This window comes from Lytechinus pictus, chromosome 14 (genome assembly GCF_037042905.1).
Source record: "Lytechinus pictus isolate F3 Inbred chromosome 14, Lp3.0, whole genome shotgun sequence".
In the NCBI taxonomy this organism is placed as follows: Eukaryota; Metazoa; Echinodermata; class Echinoidea; order Temnopleuroida; family Toxopneustidae; genus Lytechinus; species Lytechinus pictus.
In genome coordinates, this window is record NC_087258.1 from 9,144,182 (window position 1) to 9,168,751 (window position 24,570).

Below are 24,570 nucleotides of genomic sequence, written 5' to 3' on the forward strand. Positions count from 1 at the left end.
CCATCATTGTCTTAACTATAATATCACAATTATATATAACCATCATCCTTTACTTCCTCCTCCTTTTCTCATCCTCATTTTCATCATCACTATTCTTCTCCTTTCTCATCCTCTTTCATCATCATCATCATTATCATACAGTAAAAGTCAAAATAGCCTCCATACTGGTGACTCCATGAAGGCTGGGAGTACCAATGACACCAAATTTGTATTGAAACTTTTTTTGTGGCTTTTGCAGAAATAAATATGAGGCATATATTACATCTTTTTTAAGATAGTCTCCTAGCTTTTTAATCAAATTTGTCTTGCTTCGTTCTTAAAAAAAATTGGGCAAATCAATAACAGATCTAGACATTTTTTTACCAAATTAAAACAGAAATAGCAATCACATCTCTATGGTCATGGTAACCTACCTTCATTACAGACTGGTCCGCCCTTTCCAAGAGGACAGATACACCTGAAGCCCGGAGCGATCTCGTCGTTCTGACATGTTCCTCCATGTTGGCAAGGACTGCTGTCACATCCCTGTACGATAGTCACCACCGTCGTTGTACCAAGGACGGAATCTAGAAATTCAAGGAGTGGTTAACGTCATGACATTACAAAGTAAATACAATTCAAATCAAATGTCAACAAACAAGGCACTCCTAATCGGGGTGGGAGAGTAGAACATGATTTTTAAAACACTGTCTTGTCTTTAAAATGGGTAGAAAGCATGATCATGTCTAGCATTGCAGATGTCGGTGAATAATTCATGATTGTGATTTTTTTTCTGTCAATGGTTTGCCAATTTGAGGCATGGTTTTTGTGAATACTGATCACAGGTGATTAGTTTTGATTTTGTGTTGCCAATTCAAAGCCATGATATCTGTGAATAATGATCATGAAATATTGAAACATAATTTTTATGCTGCTGCATAAACAATTAGAAGCAAAAACTTTGTGAATATATTATGATATTGATGATCATGAATATCAATGTCATTGCATTGTCAATTTGAAGCAATGATATAGTGAATACTGATAACAGATGATTGTGTCTCGGCACTGCTAATTACCTTTCACTTACCAAGACATCAGTTTTATCAATACTAAAGGACTTTAACAACTCATTATTTCTACCCTTCACAAATTGTAACACTGCTTCAAGTTTTGAGGGTCAATTTCCACATTAGGGTGATATAAAATTAGCTCTTGAAATGTTGCAAATCTACTTATAAAAAATCTTGAAATTTGATCAAATGGATCATTTTCCAATTGAAATAATGTAAAAAAAAATAGTGCACATTGCAGGAGGCACCATTACCCTACAAAGAATATTTGTACATCCCGAAAGCCTAGGTTGCATATATCATGTGTTTTCAGACAAGGGACGTTTATCCTAACTAATATTTGTAACAACTAATTTCATCATCAAATTTTTATTTCAATTAATCAGACACAATCATTTATATAAAAAATAACTTCATTAACATGTGTGCAGAAATTAGTTTTTTTCAACAGGATTTTTTCTTACAGGTCAAAACACAGATTATTTTGTAAAATAGTGCCCACTTCAGAAACAATTCTTAACATGAATGGTAAAATTGGATCAGGACAGGATACAATACTTTCTTAATATCATCAATATTTTGCTGTATTTCTAATAATGAAGAAAATATATCTCTTCCACCACTTTGACAGAGATTAAATATTCAACTCAGAAGTTTGATGAAAAAGAGCGCATGCAGCCAAACATTTTATGAAATAGAATATATAATAAGGAAAAAAAAAAATCATATTTTTAAGATACTGAACCAAAAAATGCAAAAACAAACTAATTTGATACTTGACAGAACGAAAATGGCAATTAGTAATGTTCAACCAAAATTTTTACTAAAAATTCATAAAAGAAGCGTAAGTAAGCGAAAAATAATTTTTTGCTTTGTAACAGAAAATGCTATTAGGAATGTTTGATTGTAGCTTTGTTAATTGATAAACGATGCAAAAATAACTGGAAAAACATTTAGATTTGGATGTGCAAAGTTGCCGTTCATGAAATTTTAAACCTGAAAAAGGTATGAGATATATAAGTAGATATTGAATGTTGCCATAATCAAAAGGTTAGAAAATTAATTTAATTTATGAAATGGTGCAAGAAAATCAAGTGCATTTTTGATATGATTTAAATGAGCTGAGAAAGGTGACTGCATTTTTTTTTCAATTCCAAGAGGTGCACAAAAAGGGAAAAATAGACAGAAAATGTTAAAAATAAAACCATGTTATTGAGCTTTACATAAGTTAAAATAAATATGATATGATAGTGTATATATCTTCAAATAAAATCAGGATATATTAGTTTATATGCTAAACCTAAATTTTAAATGAATGAAGAAAGGTAATCTATAATATGACAAAAAAAAAAAAAATATAAATATTTTCCACTGGTAGCAAATAGAAATTATTTCTAAAATTAATATGATGGCTTAAATTGAAATAGATGGCATATTACCTTTTCTGCAGACAATGCAATATACACTTAACTCTAATTACATCAATTATTACTGTTATTTTGATATTCATCATTAAGATCATTGATCTCACCATTATCATGGTTATAATTCCAGTATTGAGTTGATAAGTTAAGAACATTATACTGCAAATTTCAACAATGTTTTGTAGTTGTTACATAATGATAAGTATGATTAAATCATTTCAATGTAGCATTGATGCTCATTAATGCTGCCATGAAATCTGTATAAATAAATCAATTAATATTATATAATTTTCATGTTAAGTTATTTCAAGAACGATAAAAGCTTTGCGACTGATATTTCACTTTCTAAAATTGATCCTCCATATCGAAGCGCAACATTTATCAATAGGTAGCTCGATATGTCAAAAGGCACAGACATATATAAACAAAATGAACATTGTCTATATAGCACTAGATTATGGAAAATATTGAATTTCACTGCAAACTTTGAACAAAATACACATTTAGCCACAACTTCATTTTTGTATGAACATGAAAAGGTTGACATTACATCCTGTTCCAACATGTATAAAAGTACACTATGATATGCACTCAAACAGATATTTTGCCTGAAAATTTTGAGATTCTGATGTTTTCCAAGAATTGTTTCAGGAAAGATTACCAAAGCAACTCAAAAGAAATTTTGAATTTTACAAAAGAATTTCCACATTAATTCTGTATCATACAATCATGTTTAAACACTGATAATCTTAGACTCGAGTTGTTTATTAGAACAGGATGCAAGACAGTTGTTTCCAAAAGCACTGTTGTATTTTTTTTTTCTTCTGCACGTTTTTATTAACATTTTTTTGTCTTAGTCTTTCCTTGAGATTCCCGTTTTATCAAATGATAATCTTAATTGAAGCCATGTTTTTAATATATATGTGCACTCATATATTTCACACATGACAACATAAGGATGCATGGCGGAGGTTTGACATCATTCATTTCACTCATTTTTCAGAGATCAAATATTACTCTCTTTTTGAAAGAATATCAGAATTTTAAAAGTTGAGGAGCTCAAATATCCTCATTTTCAAATTGATGGTTAGAAATATAAAGAAAAAGATGAATTTGATTTTGAGCATTTCATTTTAGTTGCCATTATAACTCTTTATTTACCAAAACAGAGAAACAATGATTCGAAGGGAGGAATCATTAAATTTGAATCAAATGAGAGATAGATCACAGTTCCCTAGGAAACAACACCATTAACATGATAATTAAAAGGCAGTCTGTCTTGTGCTTTCATGGAGATTGCATTAATTACAATGTTTAACACCGACACCACACTTTACAAAGAGCACAGTTTATCCCTGTCATGTATTTATGTCTTTAGGGAACAACTAATTATGCTGTCCCAACACAGCAGAAAATAATTTGCCGAATCAAAATGTTGCCAGGTCAAGAATAATTTTACCCTAAGAGGTGAAGAGACAAATATACAGAACATACTGAGCTGTATTTTGAATGTATTCCTGATTTTTTAATGCTTTTGTATTTTCATCAGATTTTGGGAACAAATAAACTTGAATTATATAACTGTCAAGTAAACTTGATTCCTAATTGGATGATTAGTAACACCTGTTACTAAGTAAAACACAGATGGTGTCACATTCCCCATGAAAGTCAAATCCTGAATGCCTTTAAACAATGACCAAAAAAGAAAAATGAAAATGAGATGGCAGATTAAAAACCATATATGTCACAGCATGCACACCTGTGGTAAGAGCGGTTGAAACAAAGGGTGCAACAGAAATGGTGGTGGAAGAGACTTTAGTAGAGGGCGCTGCGGCGGCAGTGGTTGGTGCCGCAGCGGCGGTTGTAAATGCCGCAGGAGGTGGCACAGGAGAGGAAGCAGATGCTTCACCAGCACTCTGATCTGCTGCTAGGGCAGGTGTACCTGAGGCATCGCTGCAACCTTGAAGGCCGGGGCCACTGGCAGGCGTGATTTGGTCGGGGCAGCATCCGAACTCGGATTCCTCGCATCCTGGACGGATCTCGTTGGGTGTGACGATTACAGCTGCACATGGTGAAATCAAAAAAGAAATATGTGCTTTGATGAATAAGTGTCTGAACTAATCAATGTGGATGCTTCAGGAAAAGATTACAAGAACGGTCTTGTCGAAAGGTAGAGTTTGGGTGGTCCTTTTGAGGACCAAACACATACCCACAAAGAATACACGGTGTACGTGAAGCCTCCAAAATGGAAACACTCAAAAGTTATTTCAGAACTAACTTCTTAAAACTGGCAAATCTAATTGAAGAGTTATCTAGATATCTTTTGACATCAAAGTGAAATTTATACATAAGTAGGAGACAAAAAAATCAGTCTTTATGAGCAGGTGATCTTTATGAACAGAATCCTTTCAAAGGGAAACTAAAATTGTGGTCTGTGTAGACAAGTCATCCTTCTTTACAGTTTACTTAAACAAGTTTGACTGTAATAAAAAAAAAAAGCATTAAAAATTGTACAGTAAGCAAATCAAGCAACAAATATTTATTAACTCCTTTGACAGGGTTCCCACAGAAATTAAAAAAACAGAATTCCATGACTTTTCCATGACTAAATTGCTGCTTTCCATGACTTCCATTGACGTCCCAGGAGTTATGTAGAAATTGGGATGTCACAAAACTGGAAAAAATGGAAATCATGAACACATAATAGCAGAGTATGAGAGTTGCGAGACACAACAAACTGGAAAGCTGCCATAGCCAAGAGGTAAATTCCCTGGCTTTCCATGACCACAAATTTGTCCAGGATTTTCCATGACTGTGGGAACCTGCTTTGATCCAAAGGGGGATTTGTCCAAAAACCCTGTTCCTTTTGATGAACTTACTTTCACAGGCTCCTTCGTTCTGGACCATGATGTCCCTTTGTTCTTTGCAGGCAAAGACCTCTAGCTGACATCGGCTGGGGTACGTCTCCCCGTTGTCTCCGCAAACTATTTGAATGGTGTCGTTGTTACACGACGATGAGGTAGGACAGACGCAGGTGGCATTCTGGCCCTCTACGGTCGACTCCTGGCATCGAGCATGGAACGGGCAGGTCAGGTTTGCGCAAGTAATGGCACTGTTCATCATCTGTTCCTCCTCTGTTGTAGGTAAGCAAGACAGAAATTGGATATCAAATCAACATTGTCATCTCTTTGTGATTAACCAGACTTCCTCAACCTTCCTTCTTCAAATGTTCGTAACTCTTCCTTGAAAACATTCAAATCCAAAGTAAATTCTCATTTCATCAAGTCAGCGTGGAAGTTTCGGGAAGGGGTATTTTGCAGATCAAACGATTCACATTCAGGATGGGAAAGATTTTGAAATTGGTGGCTGAATTCAGGAGTCATCAATGAATAGTGAAAATTTGATTTATTACCTGTCATACATCCCATCGGGGTCATTGTGAGACCCTCAGGGCACATGTTGCATTTGAGGCCAATGGCTTTTCTTCTGCATCGGCAAGCTCCTGACGTCTGATCGCAATCATCGCGACGAGATCCGTAAGATGAGCAACCGCATGCTGAAAGATTGGAAATATACAAGTGTTGAAATGAGAAAGTTTGCTTACAGGGGAACTGGGTACTGTTTCATAAAGGACTTAAAACTGTTGTAACTGTGCCATTATGGCAATTACTTTGACACATGTAGTAACAGGGCTCCAGCAGACGATCACAATCAAGGTTTTAATGGTAGGTGCCATAATCGTAAATTTACCATAGTTGTAACTCTTTAAGAAACGGGCCCCGGAACTTAAAATGCATTCAAAGGCGGATATCACCACTATTACCCCCAGTTACGTCCTGTCTACTATACACACAATGTACTTTGCAGGCTGGGTAAGTTGCATTATCATCGTTGGGGAGTTTTTGCTCTGCAACGCAAGACAGGTTCAAGAACACAGTAAATGTATTGAAAATGCCCGCCAAATGACAAAGTACACCTGTGAGGTATTTATCAAAAATTGGTGAACCAGAGCAAGTTTTGTCCTCAATTTCAGAGCTGACGAAACATTTGGAAATATGTCGTTTGTCCAGAGTCCAGGACGAAACTGCTGCTTTGATTCACCAATTGTCAACAAAGACTTCTTGGTCTTTCTTTGTCATGAAGGGCATATGACAATACATTCTCTATGTTCTTGAATCCTCCATATGTTGCTGTGTGAAAACTCCCTATTACTACCATGACTAGGAGCTACAACATGAAAATCTTACCTTTGCACCCGATTCCAGTGCGTTCCAATGACAAGAAGTCATAGTAGCCCGGCTCGCATCTATCGCACTGTTTGCCACCGACGCCTGGCTTACACGGACACTGAAGGTTGCTTGGTTCGCAGAAGACTGAGTAGGATCCAAGTGGGTTGCAGTTACACACACCTGTATGAAGATGAATAACATCAAACAATAAGAGTGATATCAATCATAAATACGTGTAATCATCTGGGCTCTGCTGCATAAAAGTTACTATTATGGTATTAAACTTTTATAAAGGAGTTATAAGATTACGTTAACTTTTCAATGTGGTATCTACCATGGCTATAAGGGCTCATCAGCAGCCCATCATATTCAAGATTTCCCATTTGGTTACCATTTCATTTCATTACATTTCATGGTTTATTCATTTCAAGTAAAACAATTGTACACATACTGCAGCTAAAATGATGATATGTACGCATTTACAGAGGTATAAAAATTTGACAATGCATGTAGGATAAATCAATAATGCAATAAAGTTAACAGTACATTTTTTTTTTATCCAGTATATTTTATGAAATTATAATGAAAATATGCAGTTCAGAAATTATTTTATTTACCATACTAGTAAAGTTTAACATCACTAAAAGTCCTTTATGAACAGGCCCATCGATAAACACCCCCTCCTTAATATAGTATGAGAAACCAATGTAATTGTCGACTCACTTGGGCATCCTTCTCCGTTGTTCCCAAGAGCCTCTGTTTGGTTGTCAGGACAGCATCCATAGGTTGATTCCATGCAACTCGGTTGAGAAGTTTGTTCTGTATACAAGCAGTCAGAATTCAATATTATACACTATCTGCTCATTTTGATTGGTTATTGGACTTGTGAAGAACTTGTATTTCAAATTTAGCCAGTTGGAATTCAATATTATCTACTATCAACTCATTTTACTTTAGTGACTGGGGTTGTCAAGACCTTATATTTTGGTAGTCAGAATTCAATATCATCTACTTTCAACTCAATTCATTTTAGCCACTAGGGTTGGAAAGACCTTATATCTCTAATTTTGGCAGTCAGAATTCAATATCATCTACTATCAACTTTATTCATATCTCAAATTTTAGCAGTTAAAATTCAACATTTTCTTCTATCAACTCAAAAAGTCCCTCTGCTCTTGTAATTTTGAGGAATATATCTTTTTTGTTTTGATGACTTCAGCTCTCAAAATCACTATGTATTTATCATCTCCTCTCTGGGGTAGAATTAAGGATCATGAATGCACTGCCGGACACTTTTGGCAGATAATTAATATTAGTGTCTTTTGATTACAGGGTTCAAAAGGCTTTTTAGAATCACACAAATTTGAGTAATCCAAAATGAGTTTGAGCCAGAAACATGTTTCTACAGAAGAGATAAACCCAAAGGTGTTTCGGAATGTGTTTGCACCACTTGTTTCCATGTCAAGTATACAATCAAGTCAACAGATAAAATTGTGCATCTCACATGACCCCCTCCCTGTCCCATCCACCTAGAGTCAACTCTGCAATGATCTGAGATAATAAATGCAGTCCTTTATTTTCAAGGTTTGTATAAAGCTCTTGGAAACACATTTTGAAAACTGTTCCTAAGATGACAAGTTTATGTTCAATTCAAATTTGTAGTTTTTTTTCAATAACCACTTCATTTCTGAGCCAATTTTTATTTATTTTACCAATGGGTAATAGGTACATTTATGATAGCCATCTTGCATATTCCTTTGTATGAATATGTTTATAATTATTACAAAATTCATGTTAGATCAGGGATATATGAAACTAATCACTACTGGAAAATTACACTTGTTAAAAAGGTGTTATATAAATTGATTATAATACTACAAAATTCAGGAGATCTAAATGAATGTTAAAAATACTGGTCATGGTTTACATGGGCATCTACATTTATATTCTCATCTACATCATGAATTGCCTCAAATTTATTTTGATCTCAATGGCTACACTATTCAAGCCACTGTTAGTACAAACCTATTGTTGTACATACGAAGCATATATTTGAAAATAAGAAAAATTTGCCTTTACAGGGGGAGGGGAAATTCTAAAGCAAAGTAAAGAAATTCCCCTTTGTTTACTTCTCAATTTTGAATTTTCACTCTATTTTTCTTTTACAATCTAATTCTGAATTAATTATTTTATGTTTTCAAGTTAACGCATCATTAGGGATAATGTAATTGTTTTATTTCAATAACTAGTCCAATTTCCTTTACAAAGAAGAAGTACATTCAAAATTCCTTCTTGATTGTAACTGTTATGCCAATAGGAGTAGTGATGGCAGTATAAAGTAATCAGAAAGTCTGAAAATCACTTAATATTGGTCATGTCATATTTGGCGAGAAAACATGGCCCGAGCCTTGATTTTGCCTGAAAATGCCATTGCTTGATGATTTTATTACAATCGATGAAATATATTTGAATTTCTTGCATTATCAAGGTAATACAATTGTTTTTTATTTTGGATAATAGAAATATCATAATCATAGACTTAATTAAAAGAATGTATAAAAAAATCTGAGACAAACCTCCTTGGACTAAAAAGGAGCCATTTCCGAAGCGATGGAGTGAAGAACAGATCCAGACATGAGAGAGGGAAGGTAGGGGAAAAGATGAATAATGAAGGGAGGATCATACAAAGACAGGGTCATTTTGGAAGGGGTTCATTAGCGAAGAATGATAGAGTTGATTTGATAAAGAGCCAGCACAAAATGAAACAGATACACACAAATACACACCACCACCACCACCAACAACAATTTGAAAGGGGGGGGGGGACAAAAGAAGTAGTAGAAGTACATATATAGAAAAAAGGCAAGAGAAAGAGAAATGGAGAATGGCAGAGAGATGATGGAATGAGCAGGAGAGAGGGAAAGATGGGGAGAGAGTGGATGGAGAGAGCGAGGGAGTGATGGAGAGATAGGGAAAGGAAAGAGCAGAATAGGAGAGAAGTAAGAAAAGGTAGGGATGGGAAGAATGGAGAAAGAGTAAAATAAGGAGAAGATAGGCGAGAGATGATGAGAGAGGGGGCATGAGAGGGGATATATAGAGGAGGGGAAGAATATAGAGATGGGAAAATTTGAGGGGTGGATAGACAGAAAAGAGAGAGGAATACAAGGTGGAATGATACGAGGGATTGACATTTTAAGAAAGAAAGGGAAGGAGACATATGGTGAGGGAGAGATTGGGAAGGATGAAGGAAGGAGGAATAGAGGGATGAAGAGGGGTTGGGTGAAAAAGAGAGGGGAGGAAGAAGATGTGATGAAAGGAAGGTCAAGAAAGGTCAAGAAAATTTAATAAACACAGAATGACAACAGAAAAGAAAGAAAAAAAAAACACATTTTTTAAGAAGAAAAGAAAAGTGATTAAGAATTAGACAAAATGACAAGACAAAGTATCAGAAAGCAAGCATAAATTTAGGAAAGGCACCATGGAACACACATGATTTTAATAGGCAAGAACACAAGTGAATAGTTACACACATGGACATATATAAACAATGGAAAACACATAACATAAGACAATGGGAGAGGCACATGTTAAACATAAAGTTAACAGTAAGTTACAATAATTTAGTATGAAAGCACAAGACAGAACACAATGTTAGTGATAGATATGTTACAAGAAAGATGAAACAAGCAAATAGAACCAGTTAGATTGAAATGATGCACAATTGGGATTACATGGACAAAAGAATACAGAAACCGATGGATCAAAACAGCAGTGGGTGTGTACAGACCATTCAGATGGATGGGATAACATATGAATTTAACATGAATGATGTTTACACATATATTTCAGATAAGGTGAAAACATGAATTAAGATAAAGGGGGATAATAGAGGAGATAAGATAAAATAAGATAAGGAGAAAAAGACAATAATACTACATTAGTTGGATGCATGAACTACATGTACCTACAATACAATATGAGCACTAATTATTATTAAGTTAATCTAAGGCCCATGTTATTATGTCACTGATGATATTTCTGAATATCAAAATAGTAATCTCAATGTTTCAAGGTATTTATTATGACAATCTATTTGATTTTTTAATTCCATATGGACACAAATATGGATACTTTTTACTCCATTCATATTTTTTACGAAATGAATAAATTGGATTGAATCAAAATCAGAACCATATCCAAAGGTGCTAATAGAATACCAAAGAATACATTTATATCAAGATGAAATCAGCAGTTGGAAAAGAGCACCTGAATAGCAGTCAAATCAATACATACTTTCAAGAAGGTAAATTGAATTAACAGTTTGTATTCAATTGCAATATAGTTAATCTACACCAAAAATCAAAGGGTCTGGTTTCTCATCCTATATGGTACATGCTTTAAACGGATCTATTTGATGATGATCATTATCATTCATGAGTATATATTACCAATATTGCATGAAAAGGATAATACTAGAATTCTAAACGTTAAATGATAATGTCAAAGAATGAATTATATCTGAGTAAATGTATTATATGATGTAATTACAGAATGGCAATATAAAACTATTTTACTCAAGTGATAACATAATATTACTTATAGTTAATACTGAAAGGAGGACAGTAATTACAAGTTTGATAAATTTTCTACAAATCTTCATGCATAAAACTTTGATTAATTGAAATGTACATTTCTTAGGTTTTTACCACTACATTACATTAAAAAATACTGAATGTGATTTTCTGGAATGACTTTTCGAATACTACTCGCAATTTGATATAAATCTTACACCCTAGAAAAGAAAATTCCATTCCATACAATTATATGAAATCCTTTCGTCTTTTAATTCAGTGTATATATTTAAAAACTCTGTCATTATTATGAAAAAAACAACACACCCTCTCTTATTGCAATACCGCATTAATCTTTAAGATTCACATCTTTGCCAGAATCGAAATCTGAGATCTTCTCTACACGATGGATACAAATGCTTCCCCCTTTCTATAACTCCAAGTTTCAGGGCTCTGCTTGTCATTACCCCCCCCCCCCCTCCCCCATCATTGTTACAGTCACACCAACGAGACCGGCTCCAAACCACCCAATGGTTTGTCAATGGAGATAATAGCTTAAGTCTGCCTGGGCTTGTGACCAATCAGGATCATTGTTGCATGCTCGCTTGACCAGGAACCAATCACAGTGGTTCTTTCATATGTGCAATTTACATTTATCTAAAAAATTTTGCAGGTGTGATTATGGCATAAATCTGGTTAGGCTGCTTTTTTTTCTTTTCTTAAAAAAAAATGTTTTCATACTTTCTAATTATCTACATTGTAACACGCTTTGATGTGCATTTCACGAAAAGCACTATAAAAGATTATATTATTATTGTTATTACTATTATGCCTCTACTACTTGTTATTATCATTACTATTATGTTTCTACTACTTGCTCACCGGCGCAGCAAACTGAGAACTTTCCAAGAGGGTGTATATGACAGTAACTACCAGAGGGGCAATCCTCGCCCCCATTGTCCTCTTGACAGGTGTATTCCTCCATTGTCAGCTCATTCAATAGAGGGCTCTCTCCGTCGCAAGGCTCCATTTCAACGTCTAGAAGAGGCAAAGAAGAAGTATTTTGGTTTTTAAAAACGTGAATTCCATTGAAATGCTTGTGCAATGAAATTATTTCACATCAGAACCTGATTTATTACAAAGATATACCAATCATCATTTCCAACAAATTCATCAACTCTTTAAGTTCCAAAGGTTTGTCATATAAATGTACATTTACACAAATGTTTGATATTCATTCTTTAAGTAAAATGTTGAACAACAAATCTAACAGAATCCTTTCTACAATTCTACAACAAAGGCTTTATTGCAAGGCAATATTCCTTCCCGATTTCCAAGAATACTCCAAATGAAATCACTCAGTCTGTTCTAAATTATACTGTATCCAACAAAATGAACAATACAGCTTCAAAGATGATGTAAGATGTACATGTAGAATGTTAAAGAAAGATGTAATTTAATGTCCACAAATGCACTATATGAACAAATTTAATGAATATTATTATTTTTACCTTCACATGTGCCGATTTTCTCAAGCATGACACTCGTCTGCTGTTCACAGGCGGCCTCCTTCAACTGACATTCATTACCGTACGTTGCTCCGTCTGATCCGCAGACCGGCATCCTCACCGCAGGACAATTGAACTTGCAGATACACTCGTAGGTATCGGCTGATAGAGGGCGGCAGATACCACCAAAGCTACATGAGTTCTCCTCACAGAGCTCAAAATCAAATTCATTAGGAGGCGTGGCACCGCTGCCTGAGATATCTGGAAATTCCGTTCCGCTTCCGGAGAACTCTATTTGGGTTAGAATAGAAGGGAGATAACGATGTCATATGTACAAGACAGGTAGTCAAAGAAATCGGTGAAATACATGTAGATACTTTTTTTATTTTTAGGAAAAGGAAATTAATCTACAACAACTAGCACAGAACCTTTTGGTAATTGTATCCATCCTCATTACGAGGTCCCTCAGAGAGGAATTTAAGTCATAAGTTGTTCCTATCTTACAAGCATTCATGCATTCTTAGCAGTCAGGCCAACTAACAAACACCACTACCACTTGGTATTGAATCATTCTTTCAAAAAGAGTGAAGAACGCATTGGCAGGAAGGTGACAGATGAGGGCGCGATGCATGAAAATATGAATATTACATTAGAGTAGCAAGTTAAAGCAATGAACCAGGTATAGGAGGCAGATACGTCTAATGAGTGAGGTAAATAACTCACCATCGCAAGGACCGTAGTACTCCACTGTGAGGTTTGATTCAATCTGGCATGCTGCAGCCTTCAGATGACACACGGTGTCATAGGTGACCTGATCGGAGCCACAGACCATGTCTTCATCTGACCGTGACATAGGACAGGACTCCTGACACACACACATACCCTGGTAACACACCTGGTTGAAGCGCTCCGTCTCGCAGGTCACACCAATGCAGTCCTCTGTTATACAACACAAAGAATTTTCAGTAAATTGATTACACCACAATGATCCATTTTTACGTCACTAAAGTCAGATAGGGTCACATCGTTGAAGGATGCAGTGGATAGCCGAAAAATTTTGAGGTAAATATTCTCTTGTGTTAAGAACAAACGTTGAATTTATTAACACCTTCTACCAAAACAGATGATCTTTCATGATCGTAATTTTCATTGTTCAAATCATTCCCTTGACACCGTTACTGTCATTAACGCCAGATTGCTTCTTTCCACTCTGGCCAACACACTATAATTCCATATCGTGCATTTTAACACAAACACATTTCATTAAATTAATTTCTAAATCAAGGGGTCTATTCTTATTTTGCCAAGTAAATTCAGGTTGGCATTTCTACTTAATTGAACACCGTTACCCAAAATAAATGCTATGATAGCAGTTATTTAGCATTTAACTGCTAAGAAAACTGCGAAGGAAGCTGTTCTTAGCATTAACTGCTAAAATAGCATCCTGCACTCATAGACTCAGCAGTTCTTCTTCGCAGTAACTGCTTAAGTAGCATAGACTCAGCAGTTTTTCCTAGCAGTTTCATTTGCATTAACAGTTTTACTAGCATTTATCTATCTCAGCAGTTGTTTCCTAGTTTTTATCAGTTTAAGCAGTTTGCATAATTGACATATCTTAACAGTTTATGCATTTGTCAAATATGATTGCATTAAATAGATGAAGATATGTCCTAAAGACGTAAGTGCGTTTCATGGCACTTGTGGGTTCCAAGGCAGGGTTCCATCTCCGCATCAAATGAACAAACCCCACTTCACATGAGATAAGTCCCTTTGGCACTTACCACATGCTCCATAGGAGACAACAGTGATGTTTTTCCTCATTTTGCAAGCCATGACGTTGAGCTTACACTCGCTGGCGTACGTCTCACCGTCCGAACCACAGACCGGTAGATTGACCGGTTGGCAAAGGTCACTGCAAGTACAGGTTGGGCCATCGGGTGTCATCTGGCAAAACGACCCATGACTGCATTCGGTTGTTTCACACGACTCTGAATATTCAAACAAGAGACATAAATATTATATTATTGTTATGATTAGATCTAATTAATTTTGAGGCAATTTTGGCTCACTGCCAATATATACAAAAGTCTTAATAAGGAATGCGAGAGGTGCATATTTTTTTTCTAATTTGAATTTATTCACAAATGGATAAGTTTCTGGACTTTGAATAAAAAAGCACCAGGTTCCATTCCCTGCTGCAGTACTAATGTTCTTTGGCAAAATATTAATCTGATGATGCGTTACACACCGCACACAACTGAAATTGAAGTATGACTCTCAGTCACTCTTTTGTGAAACACTTTACTGGTCTCCATGCCTGGCTACTACAGAAGATGTTACACGAAAGTATACATGCCTAATCCTGCTATATAATTGGACAATATCAATGTTATAACTATCAACAATCTGTATCTCACCAAACATGAAGTAAGCAATTACTAAAACTATATGACAAGCAGATTTTCCAATATGCATAATTCTATATTACACAAAATATCAATGACATATACCACAAGGTCCGTTGCTAGCAACTGAAATGTTGATTCCGGCTTCACAAGAAGCCTGCTGCATCGCACACAATCCAGGATAGGTGATACCGTCTGTTCCGCACACATCGGTGACAGCACCCTCTGTCTGATTACATGCTGGGGTTTGACAGCCAATTGGGTTTGGTCCATCTGCAGGGCAAGACAATCAAAGGGAGGGAAGGTAATTTAATGATAATGACTACAATAACAACAATAACAACAACAACAGCAACAACAACAATGATCATAATTCTTTTTTACCCAGGGTAGCCACTTCAGTGTTAATAAACTGTTCTCCAAGTGGGCCTTGCCTATTGTGTTATTATTTCCCTTCTCCACTCTAACACATAGAGCACCTGACATGAACGCAGTAGGACCCAGTTTAAAAATCTTTGGTACTGTATAACTCAGCCCTTGATCGAACCCACGACCTCCCATTCGTGAGACGGGCGCCCTACGTCTGAGCCACCATGTCAGGTCAAAATGATCATATGTATGATTAAGTGATGGACCCCATAGACAAAGTTCAAAATGTCAGATTTAATCATTTCTGTGTCTTGTAAGAAATATATTTAATGTTGCTAATGCATGCAGTTCTGTGAATAAAAGTAGATCTGTAAATTGGCAGGTCTTAAAATTTACAGAAATACATGTAGTATTTGATTGCAACTTGTTTATGTTTATGACATAATAGAGAGAACTCTTAGGTACCTTCACATTCACACATGAATTCCTCAATCACCCGAACTGTTAAGTAAATCAGGGTCCAAAAGTGTATCATGCAAGCAGTCCAATGGCTCTCCTAGAAAAGAGGAGGTGCTTATCCATGATCCAACCAATTTGATTCATTAAGCTCAGCCCTGTAACCAGTGTTTACAACAAGGGGTTTCGATTCCTTATCTTCCTTTCTCTACTCCTTTTCCTCCCCTTTTTTCTCTTGCTTTTGAAAATTTAGGAGGTTTGATCAACCCCCTCAGCCACAGTATCAAAACCAACTCCAGCATGTCATTGGTCGGTTTCGAGTCAGTTTCCTTTGGTGTGACCGTAACAACGATTCTCATTCCCATGGACCATAAACATGACTAAACCACTCTCACACTCACCACAGGCACCCTCATTAGCCAAAGTGATGTCAGTGCTTTCCATGCAGCTGGCTTCCTCCATGTGGCACACGCTGGAGTACGTCATACCATCGCTTCCGCAGACGGGCTTGTAGACCTCCGGACACGGGGTACACACGCACTGGGGCATGCCGGAATCATCCACCAAACACCGGCCGTAGTCGCAGGTAAACTCTTCACATGGATCTGTGACAAGCGGGGCAAAAAATATAATTGTTGATCGTCGGGGGCTACTTTTCACAACTTACTGCCTAATTCAGCAACAATGGATAAGCATTGACAAAGCAATGAATTAGGGTTTTCCAGGGCTTCTTTTTTTAATAATAAATAATAATAATAATACATATGATTTATATAGCGTCTTTTAAAGTTTCCAGAGCTCTTTGAGCATTTTGGGGGCAAAATCATCCAGGGTTCCCTTGTGATTTTTTCCTTGCAAGTGAAAATTCTTACAAACAATATGAATAAACAAATTAACAAGTGTTGTATAGTAATTTATCTGAAACTACAAAATGAGGATTAGGGTTATGATAGGTTTTTAGTTTCAAAATGATTTGTTTTAGGTTTAAGGTTAGCTTTGGAGTTCGGGTTTATGCTTGGCTTCATGTGTGCATTTCTTCTGGATGTGAAAAGCAAAATTCTTCCATCCACTTACGAGTTCCATCCTCACATGGCCCTTCAGTGAAGGTGATAAGGACATCTTCTAGGTTGCTAAGACATGCAGCCCGTGAGATCTCGCAATCGTTGGCGTACGTCACACCGTCGGACCCGCAGACGGCATTCACAACATTTTCGGGACAATCAAACTCACAGCTCGGCTGAGGCTGACGTTCACGGTCCAGCTTACAAACTGCGTTTTCGTATTCCACATCCTGGCATGGGTCTATACAGGACAGAATATAATGATTTGAGTAATTTATCAGATCGTTCTTTTACAGAATTGCTTTAAGAAATTGTTACTTGGTCGACATCCGCTTTGTATACTTTCAATTTGGCCTCATCTCACAAGGTCTAATCCTCGTATGTCTTCAACAAGTTCTATCTAAATTCGGTCTAATTGCCATTCATCATTTCAACTGACTTCCAGCTAGGCTATGCATCTTACGTCCGAGTGAGCATTTCTACTAAAAGATCCAGCTCATACATTTTTTAAGGCGTACAGAATAGCATTTTTTTAATAGTATATTGCAGGAAACAGTGTATTCCATTTCAAGAGAGGCCTTAAAACACAAGCTTTGGTATACCACATTTATAGACTTTGACTTGTTAAAGTGCATAAAATAGCATTTTTAAAGTATATTGCAGGTAACAGTGTATTTCAATTCAAGAAAGGTCTCACCATTACGAAAATACACCGTTTGGGGTTTCACCGCTGTTGGGGTCGCAAACTGCGGTACTAGACCCCATTTTTCGTTTGAAACTCTCATTTCTCATTTGAACATTTCCAAGCCCCGATAAACCCATCTTGGCCAGGTAATCCCCGTTGTCTCAATTTCACCTCCACTGGCCAGTAAAGCCAAGGACGAAATGATAAACAACAGCTGTGCTATTACGTAAGACTTCTCTGCCTGAAGAAGGAACTTCGGAATTAAATTATTGTCTTCGATATTTAATCACGTTTTCAAAGGCATATTGTATTCAGACATCCAATATTAGTCCTTTTTCAATTTCGAACGAAGAAAATCGACCTCGAAATAAGGAAAATAAGCGAATAAAAATTAGGTTATGCTTTGCATGCAGGGACTGCCCTTAAAGCGCTGCGCACACGATGCATTCACCGCGTGTATACACGGAACTCCATAGCAGGCTCTTAGACACGTTGCAATCCATCGTGTGTGACCCCCTGCTGTGCTGGGCTGTCGCGTTATCTTCAGACCGAGGTCAAGAAACAGGTGTTTTGATACTTAAATTTCTTGCTTGGGGGCAGTTCGGGATTATAGTGGTTGGAGAAGAGAATTGGTGAAAACGATCTGGGGTATAGCCTTCTCAAACGGAGGTGTTTCGTCATGCCACACAAACTCTGGTATATCACATTTATATTTTTTAACTTGAGATGCATAAAACAGCATTTTTCTGAGCATATTGCAGGTAGCCAAGAGCTCCAGTTTAATTACATTTTCTGTGGCCCAGTAGATTAGTTTCAGGAATTTGAAACAGAAGGTCGTGGGTTCAAATCCCAGCCACACTGTGCATCACTATGGGTACCTTGCAGGAATTGATTCCTTGAATGATAAGGTGCTGGTAAAAGGCTTGCAGGGCTAAAGACAGGGTAGTATCTTAGTCCTTTTGAAGCAAGAAATGTTGAATGGTACATGATATATGCTAAGCAAAAACTACACATTGTTATTATTATAATTGAGAAGACTTACCACACAGGCCCTGGAAAACCACATTTATACTCTTTTGTTGCGAACAAGCAGCGGCATTCAAATCACATTCGTTGTTGTAATCGATGCCGTCGCTCCCGCACACCGGGTTGTAGCTCTCCAAGCAAATCTCTGGACATAGGCAACTAGCAACAGTGCCCTCTACGACACAGGAAGCACCGAAGCTGCAGGTCACATTGTCGCATGGGTCTGCCTCAACTGTGGGGGAAATAAAGAAAGGGGAATAGTCGTGAAGCACAGCGTTGAAGAGGACAATACATGATTTTGTAAGGATTTGAGAGAGCCTGTACTCTGGACCTTGATGAAAACTTTATTGAAAAAATAGCAGAAAAACTAATGAAAAACATTATTGAAGGCTTGAATAAAGTCCAACTCCATCAAAGATTTAACAATTACTAGATTTTGACGTCATTTGCGAACAGCTTCTCCATACAGTAAAAAAAAATCAGTGAAATGTAAAAAAAGTGTAAATTGAACGCAGACTATTGGAGTGTTTTATGAAGCATGTGTCATCAACAAATTTGCTCTCAGCCAATCAGATGCAAAGATTTTAGTAGCTTGCAACAGTTGCCAGTGGAAATCACTTGATTACTTGTTTTGTGAAATGCTTCCCACGTGATACCTACCACACATCCCCTCACTGATGACAGTGATCTCTTTCTGTTGCCTACAACTTGCCGCCGTCATCTCGCAGTCGTTGCTGTAAGAAACACCGTCGCTCCCGCAGACGGGACTGTAGTCCAGAGCGCACACATCGGGACATTCGCATGTTGCTCTATCGTTCTCTACGATACACAGGGAACCAAAGCTGCATTGGACATCTTCGCATGGGTCCTGCTCGTCTGATATGAATGAAAACAATCAGAATCAAATGAATATATTAATATCAATACCAATTTTTGTGTGTGATATAATAATAATAGCATTTATTTTCAATTCAATTTTTTATTTTCCACTTTCAATTTCAATTTCATGTTTACAATTATGATACAATTGACATAGTAACATATAATCACATTTGAAGTATATACAAAAATTGATAACATTATAAATTATAATAAACAATTATCAAATTTAGAGTGTACCTTCTATCTAGTTTCCTATTCAGACGTGCAGAGGGAATTATTACACAGAGGGAATTATTGAGCAGAGGGGGGGGGGGCTTTATTTGAAATAAGATGAAAATAAAAATACATCTTAAGGGTGGCTTTGAACAAAATCAAAATCAATATCAATCGATATCAACATCAATTTAAACATAATGGACATAATATCATTTACATATGCTGGGCCATGCCTATGGAATTAACTTCCATAAGACATCCAAACTATATCCTCTCTTATCACCTTTAAAATCTAAAAAAAACTAGGCAATTCAGACAAGCTTTCCAGAAAATGTTACCCTTTTTTATATGCCCCTATAGCCTTTCTTTACTGAGTCGTTACCAACTACTAATGAATGATGGATACTGTCGCATTGTAAATATTCATATCATACTTATGCTTTTCACACATGAAGAGCTTGATACTATAAAGGGATCCATTCATTTTGAGAGAGAAAAAAATTGTGTAGCATATTTCGTGCAGATATCTGCAAGAATGTAATATTTGAAAAGAGCGTTTCTTTATTGGTTGCTATTAAAATGTAAAAAAAAAAGACAGATTCACACACGTATAACAATCTAATATTAATAGCTGAATTTTTATAAAACATCTGATAGAACTGAACTCATTTATTTATGGGCATTTCCTTCCATGGGACCTAGTGACCAATAATTACTATTGATTAAAAAAAACGGTCTATTTGCTATGTTGGGCAAAGATAAAATAATCTTTAAAATTAATATTCAGTTTGAATAATGACTTACATGTAGGAATACTGGTAAATTAAATCAAGACATGCACTTTATAAAACACAACTTATAAAAAAGGTAAATGCTGGCATCTTGTAACTAAATAGATGGAATTATTTTCTGGAAATATACTAAATACTCTTGGAATTGAGAAAATTAAATGATTATGAAAAAATACCCTCATGTAATTTGATAGCTATCAATTTGGGATTAAGTTGTACAATGGCCTGCTCATTTCTCAACATCAAATAACTTTGAATTCAAGCTCAACCATGTTCAGAAACGTTCCCTTTAAGGGTTTTCTCCAGCAAACATTCGTAAGATGTCCCCTAAGCCAAACTATTTCCTGAGCAAACAGAAATTATATTTTGACAGGGGTCTCCCGTTTCTTATGCAGAGGAGTCACACACAAAGGGAATGTCAAGAACAAAAACGTTATGCTCTATTCATGAGCGCTGTTTGTTTTGACTGTTTGCAAAGGACCAAAGAGTGTGTGTGATGAGGGCCAATGTCTTTGGGGGTGCATTCACACCAGTAAAAACAAAAGTTGCATTTCAATTTCCATGACTGGCATTTTCCACATAGTGCAAGATGAATAGGATGTGTTTACACAAGTGAAATATCAAATATGAATAATAAAAATAACAATTATTCAAATAAAGTTTATTTAATGCCGTGATTTTGAACTTCCCACAATGCATCTTTTGAATATCCATTATATGTCACTTTTGTTTCCAAAAGCGTTTCATCCCACGAGACACGTTCTGCAAACTGTACGAACACACCCGTGCCACTGTGTAAGTAAGAGATCAAAGGAGTCCACAAGCAACAGGCAAGTAATATGTTTGTTCGCAATTTCAGCGGTTTGTCCAACATAATTGCAAAAGACGCGACAAATTGCTTGACCTATTTCAACGCTTGGACAATATCAGACTTCACACACCTCCATATCAAGGTGATGTTTAAGGTGGGAAATGGTTAGACTATCACGGTCCTGCTGGTAGCTTTTGGCAAAAAAACTATGTTCGAGTTTCATACAGGGGTATCAGAGAATGGTTTAAAGATTGAAGGTGGTGTAGTGTTTCAGACCTGGGGCCCGTTTCATATAGCCACTCGTAAGTTAAGAGCGACTTTAAGAATGACTGGTGATCTTTTCTTGTGGTAAATGATGTTCACCATTAAATGTTCATTTGTGATTATTTAGCGCGTAAGAGAGGTTCACCAGTCGTTCTTAAAGTCGCTCTTAATTTACGAACAGCTTTATGAAACACCCACCTGGGCCCTGTTGCATAAAACTTTGCAATCGATCGTTAAATGCCAACGACCAATCACGGTCACCGTTGCGCGCCCATTTGTAAAGCGATAGGCATCTTTTTTTTTAATGAAGTACCACTAAAAAGGTGTGCCTTAGAGTTTTTGTGATATTAGACATTACATTGTAAACTATTCTAACGATTATTTTCCACAGTTTGCTAACTTTGTCTTGCAAATTGTTTTTATGATCCTACAATGACTAACGTACTTAATACTAAAAGAATTTATAAATCTGATTTCATATTATATTATTTCAACAAAATAATGCTTCAGCAGGAGGTTGTTCTTCAGATGGTCCATGTATATTACAGATCCAATATTCTCATAGCAGCCTTTAATTTGTAAAAGAGGTACGGAAATTACTATTAAAGAACTACTTAAGAAAAGTCTCATATTATCAATCTTGCGAAAACGCAAGCAAGACGTGTCCTTGAACAGCCCACTTTTCTATTATACTCACACTTATGATACAACCATGATACTACAGCTACTAATTATAAGAAAAACACAATTGGGCTTCAAGCATTCATCTATAATGGACAGAGTAAAGTTTCAAATTTCTTTTCAACCATATTTCCTGACCCTTCAAACACTTTTCCAATGGGCATCAAAATATTGTCTGTTTTTCTTGGATTTTGTGGAGGACTTTGCATTGCCGAGGGAGAAACCACTTAGCAGCGTTGAGGAAGACGGTTTGAGCAACCAAATTTGGATTCCATTAAAAGCAATCAGAAAATGAGATTGGCATACATGTATTAATTTCTGGTTTCTAATTTGGTTAGTTACTGGTAAATAATAAGACAGCTTTGACATTCACAGTCTTTATGAAAAGGTTTCTTTAATACATGTTTCAATAGGGAATGCTATTCAAGGAAAACCCATTTTGTGGTCTTTAGACAAGCGAGTCTTTCTATAGAGGTGGTCGATAAAGCAAGTTTGACTTCACCATGGGGGTGTTTCACAAAGATTTAAGTATGACTTAGACCCCTGTTACATCTGAGAGATTCCCTACCTCGGGCCGGCCCGGGGCCTACCTCGGGTCGGAAAGAAATCAGATGTAAACATCCCAAACCTACCTCGGGCCACCTTTTAGCGAACCTACCCGAGACCACATCAAGAGGTAGTCTCGGGTAGGTATCGGGCCGGCCCCGGTCCACCGATTCGTAGATGTAAACGCACACAAGCTTTCAAACCTATCTCGGTCCGTTCGCCAGCTGTCAAATTACGTCATAGCGCGCGCTATCCCCTCCCCAGCCCCGTCGTTCTTCGAATGTTTTGCGGCTTTTGACATGTGAATTGTGATTGATAAAGTCTTTGATTTTAGTGGAAAGAAGGAAGCACTTTAAACGTATTCTTTTCAAATCGATCATATCTTCAACGACTGCTGGGATCATCAGCATGCTTCCAGAATAACGAAATGTAAACAACTTCAATTAGCGCGCGCAAATTATTCAGAGCCTAGATCGAGAGTGCCCTTTGGTGTCAGCAATCGGATACCGCTCGAAACCGTACCGATAGGGGAGGGAATGAACGCTGTGATGTAAACAGACCACATTTCGGACTCGGTCCGTTCGCGAAGCTAATCCACCAATAATCCAGTCAAGGTTGCAAGTGGACTCGGTCGGGTCTCGGGTAGGAAACTTTCAGATGTAACAGGGGCCATAGTCACACTTAAATGCCTAGTTGCATGTGGTATAAAAGGCATTACAGCATTGGTCAGATCATGCCAAGAGGATGTGCACTACTGCATATTAATCAATGAGATTGCATGTTGTATAACATATAAGCATCGGCATTTAAGAGCGACTCCAAGTCATACTATAAATCTTTGTGAAATACACCCTGATATTTTAAAGAAGATAATGATTTTCTACTTACCACAGGATCCTTGCGATGCGACGTATATCCTCCTCTTCTGCTCGCACGATGCTTTATCCAGAAAGCACTCGCTGAGATACGTGGTCCCGTCCGACCCGCAGACAGGCGCCATGATGTCCGGGCATTCCCGGTCGCAGATGCACTGGGGGCGCCCTTCTTCGTTCTCCACGCACACCGCCCCGAAGATGCAGAGAACCATGTCGCATGGTCCTGTGGAGATGAAGATTCGGCAGAGCGAGGGGGAGAAGAGGGCGAGAAAGAGGATTAAGTGGGGTGCGGATAACATGATTGGTTTTAATCTCCTTGGATTAAGCTTATTAACAATGGTGAAATGTTGATGAAGTTCAAAAGTTAAAGTTGAAGTATCCGTCGGTTGTAGTTCAAACAGTCTCAATTGTACAATCCTCCACAAATCAATTTTCACAAAAGATAATGATTAATGATGATACAGGTATCCTTGCAAGTCACAATGATATTAGGGTAAGAAAGGCATTAAAACTGACAAGCGTCTATCAATGGTGGTTGTAGTTCTTGAAAACCAAATCAATTACGGACTTTATTCACACATTGACTTCAGTTCCTCATTGAACATTTGCGCTGAATTCTGAGTCTGACTGTAGTAAAAAGATGCGGATCTATCTCTCATATTGTCCATGGAGTCCAGTCACAATATGCACACTATGGTTTGTGAGGTATTGAGTAGAT

At 36.8% G+C, this 24,570-nt stretch overlaps 1 protein-coding gene across 4 annotated transcripts in view; it reads right to left on the reverse strand.

The window, feature by feature from the left end:
* Positions 1 to 24,100, reverse strand: part of LOC129275923 (agrin-like) — a 44,309-nt gene extending 20,209 nt beyond the window's left edge. For 2 of the 4 annotated variants that reach the window (XM_064109864.1, XM_064109863.1), the window contains exons 1-16: positions 23,866 to 24,100; positions 19,447 to 19,662; positions 18,803 to 19,018; positions 17,089 to 17,316; positions 16,416 to 16,619; positions 15,295 to 15,462; positions 14,566 to 14,772; positions 13,508 to 13,723; positions 12,788 to 13,075; positions 12,159 to 12,314; positions 7,429 to 7,524; positions 6,724 to 6,885; positions 5,889 to 6,032; positions 5,356 to 5,610; positions 4,419 to 4,538; positions 414 to 566 (exon numbers count right to left, since the gene is read on the reverse strand). In XM_064109864.1, the coding sequence (XP_063965934.1) occupies positions 414 to 566; positions 4,419 to 4,538; positions 5,356 to 5,610; positions 5,889 to 6,032; positions 6,724 to 6,885; positions 7,429 to 7,524; positions 12,159 to 12,314; positions 12,788 to 13,075; positions 13,508 to 13,723; positions 14,566 to 14,772; positions 15,295 to 15,462; positions 16,416 to 16,619; positions 17,089 to 17,316; positions 18,803 to 19,018; positions 19,447 to 19,662; positions 23,866 to 24,064 (3,028 nt within the window). In that variant the 5' untranslated portion in view covers positions 24,065 to 24,100. Of the gene's footprint in view, positions 1 to 413; positions 567 to 4,235; positions 4,539 to 5,355; positions 5,611 to 5,888; positions 6,033 to 6,723; positions 6,886 to 7,428; positions 7,525 to 12,158; positions 12,315 to 12,787; positions 13,076 to 13,507; positions 13,724 to 14,565; positions 14,773 to 15,294; positions 15,463 to 16,415; positions 16,620 to 17,088; positions 17,317 to 18,802; positions 19,019 to 19,446; positions 19,663 to 23,865 lie in introns of all 4 variants that reach the window. The other 2 variants (XM_064109862.1, XM_064109861.1) reach the window with 1 other exon arrangement.
* Positions 24,101 to 24,570: the final 470 nt, after the last annotated feature.